This window comes from Epinephelus fuscoguttatus, linkage group LG6 (assembly GCF_011397635.1).
Source record: "Epinephelus fuscoguttatus linkage group LG6, E.fuscoguttatus.final_Chr_v1".
Taxonomy (NCBI): domain Eukaryota; kingdom Metazoa; phylum Chordata; class Actinopteri; order Perciformes; family Serranidae; genus Epinephelus; species Epinephelus fuscoguttatus.
This window is the reverse complement of record NC_064757.1, coordinates 15,056,181-15,076,928: the sequence shown is the minus strand read 5'-3', so window position 1 is coordinate 15,076,928 and position 20,748 is coordinate 15,056,181. Positions and strand designations below refer to the sequence as shown.

Here is a 20,748-nt window from a genome sequence, read left to right as displayed (position 1 = left end):
GAAAGGGAACACTTAGCATTACCTCACCTATAACCACGTAATCTGTTTACAATAGACCATGTTTATATTCATCTAAACTGACCTCAGCACAGAGTCACCAGATAGGAGTCGTGTGCGAGGAGAGAGAAGCAGAGGTCTCCCGTTCCTCAGCCAGCTGATCTGAGGTGGAGGGTTTCCTGTCGTCTGACATTCCAGAGTCACAACACTGTCCTGTGTCACCTGCACCTCTCTGGGGGCAGTTGTCTCACCAGAGATGGATGGTGGGACTGTGACAGGTCAAATGAAAACACCATCACTTAGAAACTTAAGCACCAACACACACAAACATATGAAATGCAGGGGTTAAAGTTTTCCAGCAGCGCCTGATTTCCGGTGTGGCGAAGTTTCTGTCTAGCACGGGCAGAAGTGCTCTGCAGTGCGAGCATTTCACTCGCATTTGCCCCTAAAAATATATATATATGTGCGAACCGGGAAAATGATTTAGCCACACAGTGTGCAAGTAAACACAACCTACTGTTTACCATAATCGGCATCGGACGTTTTTTCATCAATAATCGATCAAATATATATATTTTACAACTGCTCCTTTGGCTCTGATACAGCCCTCGCCATCCCTGCCTGCAGTCACCACTGCACTGGGCTTGTAACAATGTCCCGCCTACAGCCCCCTCTGATTGGTTACATGGCACAAGTGATAGCCAATCAACACTGACGCCTGTGCATGCTTTCACATCATGTCACATTGAGACACAGAGCACAGATGGAGCGGGAGATGCTCCGGTAAGCCAGCGGTAATTTTGAAGGTAAGGTAACAGAAACCAGACAGAAACGAAAGCTGCAATAAAAATCCTCTATGCTGAAGTTTTAAAGTCACCACCACAACATTATATGATCCATTTCATGCTCATGACGACATGCTTGCCCAGAGGCGAAATTTCGATGTAACTGCCTGTTTAATTCACATCAAGCGCGATACAATTTTGCAAACAGCCTAAATGATTTAGCTTCTAAAAATAAATAGCACAAAGGCAAAAAAAGAGATGTAGGAGCTATAAGTCAAAAAGTCTGGTAACCACTGAAAGTTTAATCTTTATTTATAAACTCATTATGCTATAAAAGTTTAATCTGAAAAGTAACTACTAAAGCTATAATCTTTTTGTTCATTTTGATAATAAACACGTTCCTTTGCAACACATACATTTCTATTTCTTCATTTTGTGACCGCAACACCAAGCCCCCTGTTCCGATTTCAGGCACACAAATCCTCCGTGCTCCACATTTCAGGCACAAAATTTTTTCTTGCTTTAACCCCTGGAAATGTTTATACTGACCTAGGACGAAGAGGGTATAGATTTTGCTCTCCTGTCCAGCTGGGCTGGCAGCCAAACAGGTGTATGTCCCAGAATCCTCGGGACTCAGCCTCAGTAATGTTAGCGTGCTGCCATCAGGGGTCACACTGCCAGGTTACAAATACTCATTATGTTTTCATATTAACACCATGACACTTTTTCCATTTTTCCCGTCTAAACTATTTGTCCTCCCCACCTCTGAACATAAGTATTACTTTCCCATCATCATTATCATCATCGACCCACGGTTTTCTCACACACATACACACGCACACAGAAATTTGCTTTCCCTGGCTGATGTGGTTGCAATGACCACAGAAGCTGCTGAACAGCTGTAAAACAGCTGCGCTTACTATTCCCCATGATGAAATTAGGCAAGGGACTATAAATGACTCCATTTGTCCGTTCACACATCCCTCTGTCATGCACATTATCTCTGACAAAGATGATTAATATTTCATTTTCCAAAACCTCTAGGGAATGGTGTTGATCGATTCCTGTGCTGCTTGTGGAACAAATTCAGCAGCGTTGAACAAGCTACATAAAATGTATTAATATTACCATCATACTCTGTGTGCATTTAAAGCCTGGGCAGTAAAAGGGGAATGTGAATGACTTACGTGATGTGACGGGCATCTGATCCCTCTAAAGTCACTCCATCTTTCAGCCAGCTGAGGCGTGGTGTGGGGATTCCAGTTGCTCTGCACTCCAGGGTCAGCTCCTCTCCCAAGGGTGCACTCACATCAGATGGGTGTTCAGAGTCCAGGATCGTAGGCGATACTGAGTGGGACAAAGATTACAGCTAAATGCCACTGAAAATCATTCCTTTCATGAGTAATATGTATAATTTTCTGGGTGAACGTATGTCATTTTGCTCAAATTTCTAGTTTACCCTGCACTGTGAGTGTGTAGTCTTTCTGTGTGTGTCCCTCGCCGTTCTTGGCCACACAGGTGTATGTGCCACTATGAGAAAGAGTGAGGGGCCCCAGCTCCAACCTGTTCCCGCGAACGGACCACTGCCACTGCAGACTGCTCTCTATACAGCAAACACATTCATTTACACTAGCTTTCACACGTGACGTGTACTATTCCAATTTCCCTATCATGGCCTGTGTCTTACCAATAGGAGTTCCATCCTTGAGCCAAGTGATGCTCGGCACAGGGACCCCCGAGGCCTCACACAGCAGAGCCACATGTGAGCCAAGGGTGTAGTTCAGGGACTCGTGCAGAGGCCCGTCCAGGACAGGTGGAACTGTAGATATACATTTGCATTATCATTTCAAACATCCTGATTGCTCCCTTTTGAAAACAGTTGTTTACGGTGTTGGTTTGAAAAGACAACATAGGTATTCTCACCATGAACAGTCAGTCTGAATGTCCTGTCCACCTGTCCAGCCACATTGGATACTTTGCAGGTGTAAGTGCCACCATCTGCCATCTAGGATCCAAAAAAAGAAGATCGTTGTAGTGAGGGAGGGGGCATTTTGAGCAAAGACGGGCTATAAGCGAAGACGGGACTTGCGGGACTTGTCTCCTTGCTCCTCTGCTAGCTGGTGCATGTGCTCTGAATCAGGTAAATTAAGTTAGAATAGACACGGTCAGAGAAAGGGCAAGTGCTGTATCTTGTCACATATGCAGCTACTGTATGTCTCCAGTTGTCCTAGTCTCATCCAGTCTATGTGATGGAATAAGTCTGCGAAAATTTAATATTTATGACATATATTTAATATGTTAGCGTGTAAAGACTGGAAATATCTGTGAGCCACTTTAAGTCCTTGAAAGACCTCTTGCAGTGTTTTGTTTGTAGCCTCAAACATGGGTGACATAAAACAATTCTTTCCTGACCTGAACTCCTATGATCTCCAGCTGATGAGGATCCATCTTTAGCCCGTTCCCTGCGGCCAGTTGCAGCCCATTCTTGTACCACGTGACCTCGGGCTCAGGAACACCGTGTGCTTCACATCTGAGTGTGACCGAGGAGCCAACTTGCGGGGTGACCAAGTCTGACTCAGCATCCAGACGAGGCTTCAGGGTGGGCAGGACTGATGGTTTGCACATGAAGACAGGGCATGATCTCAGTTTGATTCACTCAGGATGGCTATGATTCACTCCTGAACTATCCTCGGTCACAGCTGGCTTGCAGTAAACACATTTTTTAGCCTAGACAATGTTTTGAGATTTGATCATCTGTATATGTAGCTGAATTGTGCAGATGGTGTCACCATGTGTTTTCTCACCATAAACACTGAGGACAATACTCTTCTGGTCTTGGCCGGCTGAGTTGGTGGCTGTGCATACATATTGCCCTGCATCTTCCAGCTTTGCCCGGGGCAACTGTAGCATCTGGCCACCTATAATATAAATATATATATACACTATAGTATCAAATGTAATATCTGTGCCATTATTAGATTCAAACAAAGGAAATGCTTTTGACATAAGAATTATTTGGGGGTTGCTGGTGGCCGAGGTCTGACCTGGTAGAATGTGGATGCCCGTGCTGAAGTGGAGGATCTGCCCATCTCTGGTCCAGGTGATCTCTGGAGGAGGGTACGCCTGGACGTCACACAGCATCGACACCATGTGGCCTTCAATTACACTAACCTCTTCCTCCTTCACGCCAATTATTTTTGGAGGCACTGAAAGAGATACAACAGTTGTTTTTGCACACTTAGAGGACACTAAGTCATAAAAGAACATCCATTATAAAATATGTAAAAGACATATACTGGTCCCTCTGATTACATGTAAAACAATGGACTTTTCTTACCTTGCACTGTCAGACTAAAGAGCTTCTCAACTGTTCCAACCTTGTTCTCAGCCACACACAAATACCCAGCCATGTCTGACACCTGGACACTGAGGAGCTGAAAGAGTGGGATTAAAGTGTTAATCCTCAATACAACACAGTAATAGATTAATCTGTTTACAAGTTGGTGTTTGTCTAAAAGTCAGCACTGACTAACCTGCAGCTGAGTCCCATCCTCACTGATGTGGTGCTGTGTGTCTGTGTGCACCGGCTGCCCGTCTCTCAGCCAGGAGATGACTGGAGCAGGGTGCCCGGTCACATCGCAGTGAAGGACCACAGAGCTGTTGACCACTGCTCCCATTTCCTCCATAAACTCCTCAGATGCTCCCATGATCACAGGCGGGACTGAGGAGGAAAAGACAACAGAAATGATGTTGCATCATTTCCAGTTACACACATTTAATTACTACCTAATTTTGTGCCTGCTTACTTAGGATCTCCAGCTCAAAGTGCATGCGGTCCTCTCCAGCCTCATTAACAGCCTGACATGTATACCTTCCAGCATCTTCTTTTTGCACTCGGGCGATTTGTAGCACCTGTCCACCTGAAAGGACAAAGCCCAACACACAGCAGAAGATTTATCAATGCACATGAAGAGCCAGTCATGCTTTTTACTGAGATCACACAGGAAGGAGCTCCTTCTGACCTGGAAGCAGCACCACTCCATCGGCAGACGTGAGTTTCCGTCCATCTTTGTACCAGCTGAGCTTGGGAGGAGGGATGGCATTACTCTCACAGGACAGGCTGATTGGATGGCCCAGGACCACCTCCCTCTTCTCTATCATGTCCTCGTTATCATCACCCTCGTGTCCTAGACCCCAGGATGCTTCTCTATTTGTCACCCGGTGAAAGATCGGAGGAACTGGCGAGATGAGAGCATGTTTGTGTCAGGTCACTTCCAACAGTATTCCAGTAGCATTAGAAAATAAATTTGCATTTTAATTTGAAACGACACCGAACTTGAACACACCCTGAATGGTGACATGAAAGTCTCTCTTGTCCTCTCCTGCAGAGTTGGTGACCACGCAGGTGTACTGTCCCTCATGGGACAGCATTGCGTTCTCTATGACGAGGATGTGGCCACTCTCCTGAATGCCGGCATGGAAGGTTCCAGTCAGCAACTAAGGAAAGAAAATACATAAGATGGTATAGTCAAAGTGGAATATTCCTCCTAATAGCAGTCTGTGTGAATGCTATTTATTAGTTATTAAAGGGGAACACCAATGATCTCACACATCAAAGTCTGTTTACAGGACTTAGAAAACACACCTGAAACTCTGACTGAACTGTTGGGGGTTGCATTGCATTGTCTGTAATGCAGGAACCAGGTTTTGACTTGAAGAAGAATGCAGGGAATGAAAAAGATGATATCTCTATTCTGCTGCACTGATGTTGATCCTTTTTTTAAATGGCAGTTGCAAACAATGTTAAAGGAGTGCAATCCTAAATTGGTGGAGTACTCTTTAACACTTTCCTGCCTCACTTCAAAAGTTAGTGTAAGTATCAGTAGTTGGATAATACGTACTACTGGGACAACAAACATTTAGCAGGTGTCTGGCTTTTAAAACAATTTCAGGCCTGTATATTTTTAAAATTCACCTAATCCTTATGCATTTTCTGCTGCTCCCTATTGGAGGCCCTGCTGAACATGCACACAAGCACACGTACATACTGAATGGTTGATGTTGCAAAAACAAAAAACAACAAGCTACACATTAAAGTATATGTAGGTAAAGAAAAAATGATTACAGTATTATACGTCACGACATTTAGTCACTGCATTCTTCCTCTATATCATTGCTATAATTACTCATAGCAGAAAACCTGTGGAGGTGGCTTGTGCAAGAGGATGTAAATTCTGTTGAGGCTGTTGCAATTTGCTCTGCTTGCCAGTAGAGGCTGATAGAGGTAAACTTGTTCAGTTTGAATCACCTTAGAAGTATATGTTTGTGGTTTTAAGAAATGCAGAGCTTGTGAGGACAAACTAACCTGTCCATCTTTGAACCAATTAACCTTGGGTTCAGGGAAACCTTTGGTCAGGCAGGAGAGAGTCAAAGTCCCATTGATCCGTACTTTCTCTTCCTTACCACCAAACGTTAAGGACATAGGGTCGCCTTCTATCTGTGGTGGGACTGATGAGAGGGGGGAAAAAAACAGGTGTTTCATTAAAAGTTCTGTCTCAGCCACTTTAACATGTAAGTCGCAAAGAAGTCTCTTACCTAGAACACTCAGGGAATAGTGTTTGATGGCGGTGCCGGCTGGATTCGTGGCTCTGCATGTGTAGAGGCCAGTGCTGTCTCCCTGCGCTGAACCCAGTCGCAGCGCCTGCCCGCCACGGGTGTATGTCGACTGGGGGCTGGACACGATAGGCTGGTTGTCCTTTAGCCAGGTGATGCTGGGTGTGGGTGAGCCCTCGACATCACAGGGGAGGACTGTGGGGAAACCCAGCACCACTGACACCTCTGAGGTCTCATTTGGGCCCTTGATGGTGGGGGGAGCTGGAGAGAAATACCAACAATATGTTAATGTTTAAGAGCTAGTAAGATTTTTACTGGCACATAGCACGGGATGAATAGATCCTCAGGGGATTGGTCTGTTTTGTGCAGGAGACCTTCTAAAACAGAAATGCAGTGTGCAATACTCTGAGCAATTACAGCACAGGCTCAGTAGGTGACACAGCAATCCCCAGAGCCCTTCATGAAGAGAATTCAGTCTGTGCTCATAGACCAGGTAGTGTGACGCAAGTCAAATTATAAAACTGTTAAAGCAGGGTGTACACATAAATTAAATATTATGTTCAGTTACTTTCTTTGTTAAAACAACACTGCTACCACAGCAGCTTTGTAAAAGAAATCAGCTTAATGTTCTGATAACTTTTTAAGGATATATAGTCATCTTTGTTTTATTTCTGTCTGTGGAGAAATAAAACAGATTGGAATATAAGCTGAATTCAGGAAAGTGTGTTTTCTGAGTGTATGTGTCTTAGAATAGAGACCTTGCACTGTGAGTCTGAACTGGCGCATCTGAGTTCCTGCGTTGTTTCTGGCCAGACACTGGTAAAGCCCCTGGTCCCTCAGTCTCACTGACTTCACCTTCAGCACCTGGCCATCTTCCAGAAACTCCACATGTGGGTCTCCATCACGGGACAGAACCCTGAAGAGAGGAAGGAATGGAGGATCAGATCAATACTATGGGTGTGTGGCGCTGAATGTCACGTCAATAAACTGTTGGAGCGATGCTCACTCTCCATCGCGGCTCCATTCCACTCTGGGTGCTGGTTGTCCACTAACGCGACACTGAAACTCCACCTCCTGGCCCAGTTCTGCAGTTAATTCCTGCAGTCGGGATGCTCCTGAGATCACTGGCGGAGCTGTAATGGAGTAAACACACCAGTCATACATCAGTTAGTTCACATGGTTTTAAGTATTTATGGGATCGGAGCAAGATAGTATTTACATTAGTTTAAAATCATTCAGATTACGGAGGAACATCAGTTAATGAGGTTATTAGAATTGACTTTAATGGTTAGTGACAACTTTAAGGACGTATGCTACATTAAGTGGAGTATTAAAGTTACCCTACAGATACATTTTTAAAGATGTAAAAACACTGCTATGATTAATATTTTGTTTTATAAGGTTTTCCCATATATATATATATATATATATATATATATATATATAAACTCATTAAGAAATTCTGGATCTGGCCTCCATCCCCATTGCTTATGCTAGGTTTCACTGTGTGCTGTCTCCAGTGCTAAAATGAAATGTGGAGATAGGTTTAGCTATGGGAGATTAGCGCCAGGTTGACTGGTGAAAGAGCAGTGTGCGTCAAGAAAGCTAGCATTAGCGTCAGGGGTGACATAGGAGCGATCCAGCCATACATGTTTGGGCCTCAGTCAGATTCCAACTCAGATGAGCATCTTTTATTTGTTTACATTGTTTGTTAGATTGTTGGCTAACTGGCAGTGACTGACACAGCTTTAATGGTTGTAAAACACAACAATATCTGCTATGAAGTTACACTGTGTTCACGCTGTTATTATGTAATTAAGAACCAGAGGTGTAATAAAAGTTTGCAGAAAGATATATTCTGTCTGGCTGAGAATTTTATATTATGTGTAATAAGTCCGCTCTGAGCTGGAGGCTTCAATTTTCTTTGCCAGTGTTGTGTTGATGTCTGTTCCCTCGTTGAATAAAAATGACTATTAGACAGTGACTAGCTTTCGTATTAGTGGTGTACCAAACCTCACTTGCCCGGCGTATGTTTGAATCTCAGATTTTAGGGCAGTGCACAGACATCGCCCCCTTTAGTAGAGGAATGTGAAAACACCTCTCTAGTGACAAACTTTGCACAGGCACGAGTCCGTTTAATCAAGGTCAGACATTTTTTAGTGGAGGGGCTCTTTAAAATTTAATTAAACAGTTAAACTGCTCTGGGGGCTTTAGACTGCTTCTCCAGGAGATTTTACTACTTAATGTAGTTAGTTTCCGTACATCTGTTTCTTCCTCCACTTTCTTCTTTTATGTACTAAATATCAGTGTCAGCCAGTGACAGCTGGTTTATGAGCTCACCTTGCACCACAATGTGATATTCTCTGCGGGCCTCCCCAGCTGAGTTTTGAGCTGTACATGCAAATCTTCCTGCATGTTCTGGCTGAACTCTATACATTCTCAGCAGCCTGTTTCCATTCTGCAGATAGACCCCAGGACTGTCCACCTGGACATACAGAGATCAGTTGAGTGCATCTTTGTTTTTAATTGTAATTAGAACAATGACCACTTGGTGGCATTGTACAACTAGGTATCAGCAAGGTATATTAACATGCAGCCCACATTTTACATTAACTGTAAATGGGAATTCAGGGTGAAAGTACTCACAGGATGACCATCTTTAGTCCAGGTAATTGTTGGGGAGGGGATCCCAAAAGCATCACAGCCCAGAGTGAGAGGCTGCTTTAAGGTGACAGTGAGGTTCAGTGGCTGCCCATCATCTTGGATCTCTGGGGGAACTGTAGAAGTGCAAAAGATTTGTGTTAGCACAATGTTTCTGTTCAGTTTAAGGTATTTATATTAGGCTGGAGAGAAATAGAGATAACTGACTTCTCACCATTCACTTTCAGCCTTGTCTTTCTCTCCACAGAGCCTGCCTCATTGGTCGCCACACACTTGAAGTCCCCGCTGTGGCTGGCAGACGCTGTGCTAATTATGAGAGCGCCATCCCTCGCCACAGAAAGCTCTGATTGTTCGGGGTGTATCTCCAGGCCGTTCTTGAACCAGCGCACCTTGGGATGAGGTGAACCTGCAGGTGCGGAGACAAGAGAAAGATTGTGAGCAAGTATGAACTGAGCTTTATTGATCACGTCTGACAGAAAGAAAAGTTACTTCCATCTCTCTGCTCCTCTACGGGGGAACTTAATGGGCAGGCGGCCCAGACTAGAAAAAGCCAGCTCTACATTTATCTGTTGGACAGTGGGACAGCAGGGGAGACATTGCCAAAATGGGTCCTTGTAGCCTGCGAGCTTAAGATTTCAAGGTCAGAGTCACATAAAAAAAGTAAGACACAGTATGCTGGTGAGATGTAAGATGTAAAACACGAGCATCAAGATTTATTACCAGACACTGAGAGTCTCAAGCAGTAAGAATAGGAGTGGTCGAAGGAGCAGTTCAAAGGCACTGGTGTGTACATTTAGGAGCCTGAAACAGATGTGTTCTGTGGATTGCTGGGTGGAAAAGAGGTGGAAATGGTCAAGAGGAGAAAGGTGGAATGGGGAAAAAGTGGAGGATTTTGTAGTGAACACAACAGACTCGCCAGGACAAGGACAGAGAAGCAAGCTATGATAAAAGAGCAGTGGAGTGTAGGGGATCTAAATGCCACGGCTCTGTCTATTTACAGAGGTGTTACATATACAAACACCATGGACGAGGAAGGGAAATCAAACACTGTGCCCTTCCTCAATCCAAAAAAATACTAACCGCAGGACACACAGCACCAGCAAAGGTGATGTTATCGTCCGTTGCCTCTCCGAACACATGTTTACAGTTAAGGAGCTCTAAGCAAATTCATTATCTCATTGCTGGGAGGAAATGCATACAGATGTTCTGCTTTAGATGTTAACAGATCTCATTAGTAGACTTTGAATTTACTTGCTGGGGCTGACGAAGTTGGAGATTATCTCTTCCATGTGTTTCTCAAATAATTACCTCTATCAAATGCAATGCGCTTGTTGGTGAATTAATAATATCCTTCTGGCAGAGACTGTGCTTTATCTCCCTCATACAGATAGATCTCAAGAGAACAATGAGGGGATCCGTGTTTCCTGCCTCTGGCTGCCTCTCTGGGGTGTCAAGAGCATCAAGCATTTCTGTGAAAGCCCTCTGTGGCCTGGTACAGCCGGCCTGCCTGCCTGCTGGTATGACTTGGATGGAAGGTGGGCTAGTGTGGCTTCATCTTCCTCTTCCTGTGCTTCACGGTGCACCTCAGACATCTCTGTCCTTCATCTGCCAGCAGCAGCCTGTAATTAGGATTCCTCTCCCAGCAGGCCCCGACGCAGAGGAAAGCAGATGTGGCTCACTGAGGCAGCAGGCAGACTGATGTTCCAGCTGTTGCTCCACATTGGACACAGTCCTCACCTTCTCTTACCGTGCTGGTAACCATGAGACAGCTACACACAAACAATACCTGTTCGCAGGGGCTGTCAGAGAGCAAGTATCCATTAGCGCATCGGCAGACACTCAATGTGTCTCCATAAAAGAGCAAGCTCCCCATGTCCCTCCAGGACGCTACCTTGTTCGCACAGTCAGAGATAGTAAAATATAGAGACAACAGCGTGCCTTTGGGTGCAGCGATAAAAAGAGGATGCGCCTTTTAAGATGGCAAGGGGATTTTTTTCTGGTTTGATACCTCAAAGTTTACACTGACAGTAGATCTTCCTTTGATGGTGCATGAACACACACATCTGTCCTACATTTAAAGTGGAATTTTCTCTCATTCCTAAAAACAACTGAGAAAAGACGCATCCATTTTAAGCTTGTGTCTCTTCTAAACACCAGACCTTTGATTGAGTTCAGTTTTCTCAGGCTGACTCGCGTGAATCATTTCATACCATCAGCAGGGCAAGGGATGATGACCTTGCTGTTTGCTACTTTCTCCATGATGGCATCTCCAGGTTCGGCAAAGGACGGGGCCTCTGTGAGAACAGAAAAACATGTTAAGTGCTGGTTCACAGTGAATAGTAAATTGAAAGTGTAATGAGTATTAGTTGGATGATTAAAAGATGTTCCAATGTATTTAATCAGGTAGTCTCATTGAGATCAAAATCTGTTTTTCAGGAGCCTGAAAACACTCACCAGACGGCCGCACAAACAGCATACAAAAACAACACTTCTGAAGCCAGATAACTAACAATCAAGTGGCAAATGGAATTAATAAAAGTAATGAAAAGAGTGATTAAAAACATCAGATGGCACAGCTTAAAAACCTCTAAGGGGAAAGAAAAACTCTTGACTGAAGTTCATTAAATTTAAAAGGTGCAAACTAGCTCTGCCAAGGTTAGTATATACACATGTACTTGGTCTTAGGGGCAGGGATTTCAGGAAAGCATCAAAGTCAGACTGAAGATGAGCAGGATCCTGGGAGTGGAGCAAGGGGCAGATAAATGTGTAATTTGCATAAAAGTAGGAATTGGAGTACTGCTCAGGAAGAATAATGTGATTTATGCATAATGTAAATAGTAATGGACCAAAAATAGACCCCTGTGGCACCCCATCACCTCTGGCAAAAGGCATGATTTAGTACAATCAACCACAACAGTGAGTTCTGCTTAAGGGATCTGTATACTCTGTCAGAAGTGCTTGTCGTACAACAGAGTAGCCTTGGACACCCCCACTGACAATCCCATAGTCACATCCACAGGAGCCAAGGTTTCATCTTCTCCAATTCTGCTACTTTTACTTTCTGTCACTTTTCTGTGGACAACTGGGTTCAACTATACAAATGTCTTCCAGGAGAGACTGTCTGAAAATGTGTGCCACTATGCCCGTATTTTAACCATATCACGTATCCCTCCTCTCTATGATGGCTTGCTTTTCACTCCTCCCTTAAGAATGGCCAACTACAGATACTTCCGACTTCTGACGTAGTTGGACAACACACTGTACAAACTATTTTTTATCAAGTATAATAGGGCCCTTATCCTCTTGCAGCATGGAGCTACTGTGCCTCAAAAGAATACACCTCTAAAGACTGGGAGAGCTAAAACTGGGACACTGTCAGTGTATATAAATCCTTATATTGCCAGAGCTAGGAAATGTTTTCTTTTAATATGTCTTACATGATTCACAATGCTGTAATGCTGTATATAGTGTAAAGTTGTGTTAATTTCTGCTTGTTCTCAAAATCAACAAACAGGGTTTTAAGAACTGAACTGCAGATATTCACCAAGAACTTCCAGCTTGATCTCCAAAGTCTCCTGTCCAGCGCTGTTTCTGGCCACACACTGGTAAGTGCCCTGGTCAGCCAGGCCAACCTGCTGAATCCTGAGGGGTGTGGTGTTCTTGACCCCAACAGGAAGTCCATTGTGAAACCAACTGACCTCAGGGCTTGGCTCTCCCTGGACCACACATGGCAGAGTCACCCTTTGGCCAATCAGGGCTTTCAGGAGGGAGGGTGCTGGCTGAATTCTGGGCTTAGCTGAGGACAAAAACAAATATCCTAAATGCGTGTCTCACCCTATCAGTTACACACCTATTTACTTATATCCCATATATTTTACATATGTAAGACGTGATGTGTTCACAATGAAATGCAAGTTTATGTTAGTTCAACTTTCTAATAAAGCCGCACAGAGTTACCTTGAATGTGTAAATTGTAGCTTAGGGACACGTTTCCTGCTGGGTTTTCTGCAGTGCAAGTGTACAGTTTACTATCAATCAGGCGCACATCAGTGATCCTCAGAGAGCCTGAAGGCAAAACAGTGAACCTGGGGAGTGGTTAGGGGTCAAGGACAAAGGGATGGAGAACACACAACATTTTATGAGTCACTGAAGATCTACAGCCGCTGAGTTTTGGGAAAGGACGTGTATTATTTATATTTTCCTCTAGTGTCTTATTTTGTCTTCAATACATCTATATGAGCACATAAATAGTGAAATATTTATAAAGGCTGCCTAGTGTTTATAGTATTGGTAAACCTTGATATTTGTGTGTCTGTGAAGACACATTTCAAGATACAGCTTTGCTTCGGTTTCTTTTTTTAGTAGATGAGTCGATGAAAACAGTTCCTGTAAACAGAATCAGACAGTGTATTCCCAGTACAGCTACTGCCAAAGGCACATTGATAAAATGGTTCATTAGTATGCAAATTTATTATATAATATGTGCACATTTTGAGCAATTTGTGAAAAGAATGGAGCATAATGCTACAGTGTCCATTGTACTGGCGATGCCTCCATTGTCGCCACTGAGCTGCTCAACTCTGGATATGAATTTGACCAGGGCGTTGTGTTCTTCAACAGATTCAGGTCTGTCTTGCTTCACTTTAAATTGATCTCTGAGCTCTAAATACAAAACAAAGCATGGAAGAAAGTGACAGCAATACAGAGTTGAGATAAATTGTAAATCTGTTAATGGCGTCCCTGCATTTGCGTTGTTTGGTTGCAGGAAAGAAAAATGGATCCAGTGATGGATGACAGTTATAAACAAGAAAGCACTAAGCAGAGCGTGGACCTTAGCCAGGGCCTAGTAATCTCTAGTGAGTTGTTAGTTTCACAGTTACCGTTCAGGGAAATTTTACTGTCAAAGGGTAGCCAAAGCTTGACCTGGTGACATCGCCATGGGAAAAGTGATAGGCTCACAAAAATCAATGTATTTCTTTGTGTTGGAAACAGTAATGTGCACAGCAGTTATTGTGTGTTTATCACTAAGGGTCAGGCTACAGATTATTTGAAATCAAAAGGTGAGCCTGATGGCAGCGCTGGATGGAGGGTCACACAGACCTCCATTGTCAATATGTTTCATCCTTCTGAGAACAACCATGTGGAAAGCAAAGTTTAGGCCAGACCATCTTTTCCTTTTATAGATGTTTGTCACAGACAAACAAGTGGACAGATGGAGGCGATCACATGCGCCACCCTCCACTCCAAAAACATACTTTGCAGCAAAAACAAAAGCAGGAGTTAAATGTAGGTTAAAAGTACGCAAATGTAGGTCAGCAACTTTATAGGGGTGTGTGGTAACCTGAATTGCACCAGAAGCTATCCAGCTGTATAAATGCATAATACATGCAAATGTAAACACACCTCTGTGATTTATCTGAGATAAGTGTGTCTGCTAAGCAACTGAATTCTAACAATAACACGTTCCTGTAAGTAGAAATGGGTTTGAGGCACAAAGGGCTCTCTATTTCAGCTGCACATATGGTGTAATGTCGCTCCCCCACCTCCTCAAACAGCCTTAGGAGAGGCAGCTACATTGGAACCAAATGACTGCCTCTGCAGTGGTCTGAGCGGCTCACACTGCAGCGCTGCAGCCCGGCAATGCCACAGTGAAGGCTGACACAAGCTCGAGCACACAGGACACGAACCACCCCTCTCCCCCATCCATCACTCCCCACACTGGTGTCAAGTCATCTGTGTACACAGTCTGACACAAAGACTAACTGGGACAAATTGGTCTCGTCAGGATTAGGTTCTAGAGCGAACAAATCCACTGACTGAGTGTTAAACAGCTCTGTGATCCATCCCCCTTTCTGTCTTTTTGTGAGCCCTAACCTTTTACTTAGCTACAGCAGAAATCTTACCGCCCACTGATTTAAGCTATTTCACCAATCAGCACCCCCTGGCTATTTCCTTTGACCCCACGGCGTAGTAAGAGAGAATGAATCTCCCTCCCTCACAGCGTGCTTGTTTCCGCAGGTCCTGCATATGCAAAGCATGGCCTGTTGTGGGGGTTGTTCACAGAGATGTGTTATTCTCATCAGACAGGACTAGTAAAGAGTCAGCATGTTGTTTTACTGCCGAAGCACCCCAGGGAATCTGAACATCAGGCAGACAGGGCTTGTATCTCTTCCTCTGTCAGTTCGTTTTCCTCCCCTCTTCCTGGCACCCCCCACTCCATCCACCCCCACCTTTCTCTTCTTCCTGGCCCCACACAAGTCATACTGTATCTGAGTCACCGCAGCTTTCAACCCACTTCGTCATTCTTCTATCTACCCCCAAAAACCATTCGGCATGGTGTCTGGCCCGGAGAATCTATCTGTCATCTATGCAGTCTGTGTCCCCAGTCAGCCAGCCTTGTCTGCACCCAGAGTGACCACACATGAAAGCCAGAAAGCAGCGAACCATGTGGGACCAGATGTTCCTCCTCACTTTAGCCAATGAGTGAAGCCCGCACACAGTTCTCCAGCAGACTGTTGCAGCCTCTGCCTTGCTGCCCTTCAAAACTCATCACTAAATGGACTCCAAACATAAACAGCTGCTGTGAATGACAGCCGGCATCAGTCAGAGACCCTTGTAAAGAGCTGAGTCAGATGTTAGCTAAGTCAGATGAGAGGTATGGTGAGAACTTTTGTTACATTACATTTTACTAATTTAACTGCATCACTGCCAGAGTGAGGTAAGACTTACCCAGCTGTGACGGGGGGGATGGGATGCCCATTTCTGTTCCATGTGACTAGTGGAGAGGGACTCCCCTGGGCCTCACATGGGAGAACAATCTCTGTCCCCACTTCTGCAGCCATCTTCACTATGTTGTCATGGCCACTCACACCCACTATCTTAGGTGTGGCTGGAAAAGAGAAAGAGAAGTTGTAAGAATACAATGTAGTTTCTACGCTTGACCTGCTTTGTATTTCTAAAAATGTTCATGCAGTGAAACATCATTACAGTCTGTCGACAGAGGTCAGCCTTTGTTAAATCAAACACTGCTATGTTTGGGTGACTGCGGTGGAACATTTATTTGCCTTACTGTTGACACTGAGCTGGATTTCTCGGCTTGCGTAGCCCACAGGACTGGTGGCGGTGCAGATGTAGATGCCTGCATCGTCAGTGGTGGGGTGGGGGATGTGGAGGTATCCATCAGGGTCAGACCGCAGAGAGGAGTGGTCCCTTGGCAGAGGCTGCCTCCCCTGGAGGAACAGCAGGCGTAAGACCAGACACAATATACCGTGGATAAAAGCTGTCCACACAACAGCGTGGGGAAACTAAGCTTGGTTTAAGGTTTACAGGCTAACCTTTGATGTCTAATGTAATTACAGAGCGCCCCTTTAACTCACTCTCTATCCCCAATACACGCATGCAAGAATGCATCCTGCTGCACACGCACTTGCTTTGAACATAAAATTGCTTTTACAGATTCACTTTTATCTGACAAGAGAAGAAATTTACTTGACTCCAGAGTACTACTCTGAAAATGTTTGGAGAAAGCAAGAAGAAAAATGGCTCAGTTCAACAATATGTATGTTGACCTCACTTAGTAAAGCCAGCTATGTGATGTGCGGGGTGTTTACTTCTGCATGATTTTTTGTCTGATTTCCTCAGTGAAACAGATCAAATCACTGCTTTTAATGACTGAGGTCACAAAATCCATCTGTACATGTGTAATTCATCATTTGGTAAAAAGGTCATTAGATGCCTTATATGATCATACTGTAATTAGTGTCACAGCCAGCAAGGCGGAGCTCTAGCACTGTATGACACATGTAGTGAGAACATTTGATAATAAGGTTCATGGTTTGCACTCTGGGTGAATTAAGCATGTTGGCTTTGCACCGGTTCAGCCTGGTTTTATGTAACCTTTGAGGCTTGATGTGATTCTTTTTTTTTAACTCAAGTGTTGAACTGGAAGGTGTTGCAAGAGAGGCTTTAAATAGATTCCTAGGTACAATTACAATCCTGAGTGATTTCTCACAGTCGAGCTGCAATATGGTAAAGTTGCCATGGTTACATCCTTCCTGGTCAGGTTAATCAAATCTTGATTGCATTGCAAACTGTTATTGTCAGTGGTATTTTTAGAGTGTTCTGAGGAATCAGATAAAAATACGGCCGAAAGGAGAAACTGTTGTTAGATGACAGTAAGAAAATTATCAAATTGAAATAATTGTGTTATTCTAAATAAGCACGTCTTACTTTAAAGTAGTAAAGAGAATGCATCATTAGATGAAGATGACTAATATTATTATCACTATCATTATGCTGGTGCTGATTACATTAAAAGCCTACTGATGACTGGTTGGCTTAAAATTGAGGATCCCACCACCACTGCCTAACTGGATACTGATCTTTTGTTTGACTGTAACATGCTTGATACCGCTATTACTCCACCGTTATTTACAAAGTCTTAATGATGATTCATTTTAAGATGAATGAACGCCAAGTGTAATCCTCACTAGATAAAGTTGTGGGAATAAGAAGTAGCCAATTAGTCATGCATGGATTTGTGGGATGCAGCCAAAGCAATCATTTAGATAAGTAGATTTTGACAGTGAGTGTGACATCCTACCTTGGACCAGACAATATTTGGCTTGGGAACTCCGCTGGCCTCACATGATAGTGTGATGGCTACGCCTTCGTTAGCTATGTAGTGGTACGGACCGGCGTTGATCTCAGGGGGCACTGTGGAAGAAGTAGGTCACAAAACACAGCTGTCTGACTGGCCATGAAGAAGCAAGCCCACAGCATTATCACAGGCCTTAGCCGGCCAGCAATGTCAGTGCTTGAGGCATTTCTTCATTACAAACCGATGATGAACCGTAATCTGGCCTGCCTGTCATTACGCGCCTATGAACAAAAAGACCCTTTCATCAAAGCATGCAATAAATGAACCCTCTCACTATGATGACAGCAGGTGGTCAAGTCAGTGACGTATTGTTTTCCATGCTGAGTCAGCACATTGTTGACATGACTGTCCAAACCTCTAGCATTAGGAAACCGTAACGAGGAATGACAACTCAAAGGATAACTTCACCCATAAAATGACGATCTGTATATCAGTTAGTCATGCTGTGTTACTTTGAGTTAGCTACAAAGACTTTGTTTTTCACACATCCTTCCACAGAAAACAGTGAACATATTGATTTACTGATTGACTGGGCACCATGTTTAACAACAGCAAAAAGTTTACAAAATCTCACACAACTCATGCAGTATAGATCAAGTTTCATTTATCCAGTTGTGTGCTCAGTATTTCCAAAAAACATGCATTTCCGCTCTAACCACACTATTTAAAACTTGAAGTTATCTATGCCCTCTTCAAAGCTTTTTTCTGCAAAACTTGTGTGTCTGTAGGACTGAGCACACATTTTACTGTTGTTAAGAGTGAGCTACAATCAATCAGTCAATAAATCAATATATTCGCCATTTCGCATGGAGTGTGCAAGAAAAACAATGCTTTCTTTAAGAGTTAGTGGTAACAAGGCCAAGACTGACTGATTTACAAGTGGTCATTTTGTAGGTGAAGTATTCAGGGAGTTGCTTGACATTTTGGGAAACTGGCTTTTAGTTTTCCTTCTTGAAGTTAGATGATTGTAAGAGTTACAAAATTGGCAGTGTTGGGGTATGTGGCAACCAGTTAGCTTGGCAAACACACACACCACATGAGATTTTAAAGGTTTTAAACAACAAATATATAACGTGTTCATTAGCAAGCTTCATTAGCCCCAGATTCCAGTCTTTATGCAAAGCTAAGCCAATGGGTTGCTGGCTCTAGCTACACATTCACCGCAGTATGCTAAAGATAAAGATAAAGCCATGTTAGACAGACCTAGCTTAGCATAGAGACTGGAGGCTGCTAGCTTGGTTCAGTCTGAAGATAAAACAAGAATACAGCCAATGGATTCCGAGAATGGAACAAGACTAACTGTGTGTTCCAATAGCCATACTATGTACCAAACTATTTAGTATGCCAGAAAAAGATCTGCTATGTCCCAGTGTATTGTATGTCAAAAATACCAGGATGTTCTGCTACATCTGAACGTATTTTGCAGTATGCAAGCCAGCATGCCTCTCGGGCTATTCTGACCTACAATCCTCTGTGCAGTGGAAGACACGTCACATGACAAAGCAAAACAGACCACAGCTTGACAGCTGATTGACAGCTCTCAGAAGCTGCAATGATGGATGACAACACATACAAGAAACTGGTGACCAGTGGCATAGTAATAATAAGAATATTAATTGTTTCGATAAACAAAATAATCCTAAAGATTACCAACAACAAAAGGACATAACAATGAAAATAAAAATGAAAGAGAAATGTAATTTCACTGTTGTGAATATAATGTTAGAATCTAGTATGTGTGCAGTTATAACATAAAGTTAAATGTTATTGGGTATTTGGCCATAAACCAAATCAACTGGCATCAAAATCCACCTACTAGCACCTCTAAAGCTCACTAATTTACTTTTGTCCCGTTTGTTTAATGCATACTTAAATGTAAAAATGGACAGAGCCTAGCCTTTCCTCCCTGCCTCCAGTCCTTATGCCAACCTAAGATAATCATCTGCTGGCTCTAGCGTCATAGTCAGCGTGGGTGAGATATTGATCTTCCCATCTAACTCTTGGCAAGAAAACAAATAAGATTTCAGAATGTCTGACAGATCCTTGAACTTACCATGGACCTCCAGGCTGACTGTGATGTTCATGGAGCCTGCTACATTCACTGCAGTGCAGACATATGTCCCAGCATCCTCTGGGGTGGCTCTTTCAATGTACAAACTGCCATCACTCCTCACAAACATCCTCCCGTTCAACTGAACCTGTGCAGAAGAGAAACAACTGCTGTCTCACAGGAGCATAAAGATCATCTGTGTGAGGTACTGTATGTATTTGAAAGTTTAATACCACTCAGTCTTACAGGTTTTCCATTTTGGTACCAGTGTCTTTCTGGAAGAGGTATTCCATCCAGCAGCATGCATGGGATACTCAGGGACTGACCAATGCCAGTAGTGATGAGTGGGGCACCTTGGGCCAGGAGAGGGGGCTCTGCAGGAAAAGGAAGTGACATAAATACCCAACAAGAGCAGGAAAATGTGGGTATTTTAAGGCCATAGTCAGCTTTGGAGTTGCTGCCATTGTTTCTAAAATACATTGTGGCACAGAGAGATAAGGGAGCTTAAAAAAGCCTACCCAGTCCAGTGACACTAACTCTGGCCTCCACTGTAATGGTTCCAAACTGGTTCTTGGCCTCGCAGATGTACAGCCCTTCATCATCCAGCCAGATACCTGCAGTCAAACACAAAGTAAAGCAGCACTGAGCAAACTTGTATCAACATCTTTAGAAACAGCACAACCTATACATCTGAGATAAGCAGCATCTCCACACTTACTGAGAAAGAAAACTACTTAGCCAGAAAAATAAGTCCATGTTAATAGTAGATTAGTCCTCTACTCAATAACAAGTGCTATTATTAGTTTGACTGCTCTGTAATTAAGAGTTAAAAATAGAATATAATGGGATTAATGGGTTTGCCTCAGCTGCCAGCCTGCTGACACACGTCCCACTCTGAATTCTCTGGAGATCACATGTTGGAACATCAACATATGATTCACTTCTTGTGTTTAGACAGTCAGGCTGATGTTTGAATGGGTGAT

At 43.5% G+C, this 20,748-nt stretch overlaps 1 protein-coding gene across 1 annotated transcript in view; it reads right to left on the bottom strand.

The window, feature by feature from the left end:
• Positions 1-20,748, bottom strand: part of hmcn2 (hemicentin 2) — a 53,902-nt gene that overhangs the window by 19,677 nt on the left and 13,477 nt on the right. Inside the window, exons 17-46 of the mRNA XM_049579281.1 lie at positions 20,284-20,379; positions 20,012-20,139; positions 19,769-19,913; positions 17,659-17,771; positions 16,126-16,285; positions 15,786-15,945; positions 13,014-13,141; positions 12,601-12,852; positions 11,267-11,350; positions 9,271-9,462; positions 9,042-9,172; positions 8,736-8,880; positions 7,402-7,528; positions 7,154-7,311; positions 6,378-6,656; positions 6,148-6,290; positions 5,129-5,279; positions 4,805-5,020; positions 4,589-4,702; positions 4,316-4,503; positions 4,120-4,216; positions 3,827-3,988; positions 3,587-3,700; positions 3,195-3,391; positions 2,706-2,787; positions 2,470-2,601; positions 2,242-2,385; positions 1,970-2,129; positions 1,332-1,456; positions 83-266 (exon numbers count right to left, since the gene is read on the bottom strand). Coding sequence (XP_049435238.1) covers positions 83-266; positions 1,332-1,456; positions 1,970-2,129; positions 2,242-2,385; positions 2,470-2,601; positions 2,706-2,787; positions 3,195-3,391; positions 3,587-3,700; positions 3,827-3,988; positions 4,120-4,216; positions 4,316-4,503; positions 4,589-4,702; positions 4,805-5,020; positions 5,129-5,279; positions 6,148-6,290; positions 6,378-6,656; positions 7,154-7,311; positions 7,402-7,528; positions 8,736-8,880; positions 9,042-9,172; positions 9,271-9,462; positions 11,267-11,350; positions 12,601-12,852; positions 13,014-13,141; positions 15,786-15,945; positions 16,126-16,285; positions 17,659-17,771; positions 19,769-19,913; positions 20,012-20,139; positions 20,284-20,379 — 4,507 coding nt within the window. The remainder of the gene's footprint in view (positions 1-82; positions 267-1,331; positions 1,457-1,969; positions 2,130-2,241; positions 2,386-2,469; positions 2,602-2,705; positions 2,788-3,194; positions 3,392-3,586; positions 3,701-3,826; positions 3,989-4,119; positions 4,217-4,315; positions 4,504-4,588; positions 4,703-4,804; positions 5,021-5,128; positions 5,280-6,147; positions 6,291-6,377; positions 6,657-7,153; positions 7,312-7,401; positions 7,529-8,735; positions 8,881-9,041; positions 9,173-9,270; positions 9,463-11,266; positions 11,351-12,600; positions 12,853-13,013; positions 13,142-15,785; positions 15,946-16,125; positions 16,286-17,658; positions 17,772-19,768; positions 19,914-20,011; positions 20,140-20,283; positions 20,380-20,748) is intronic.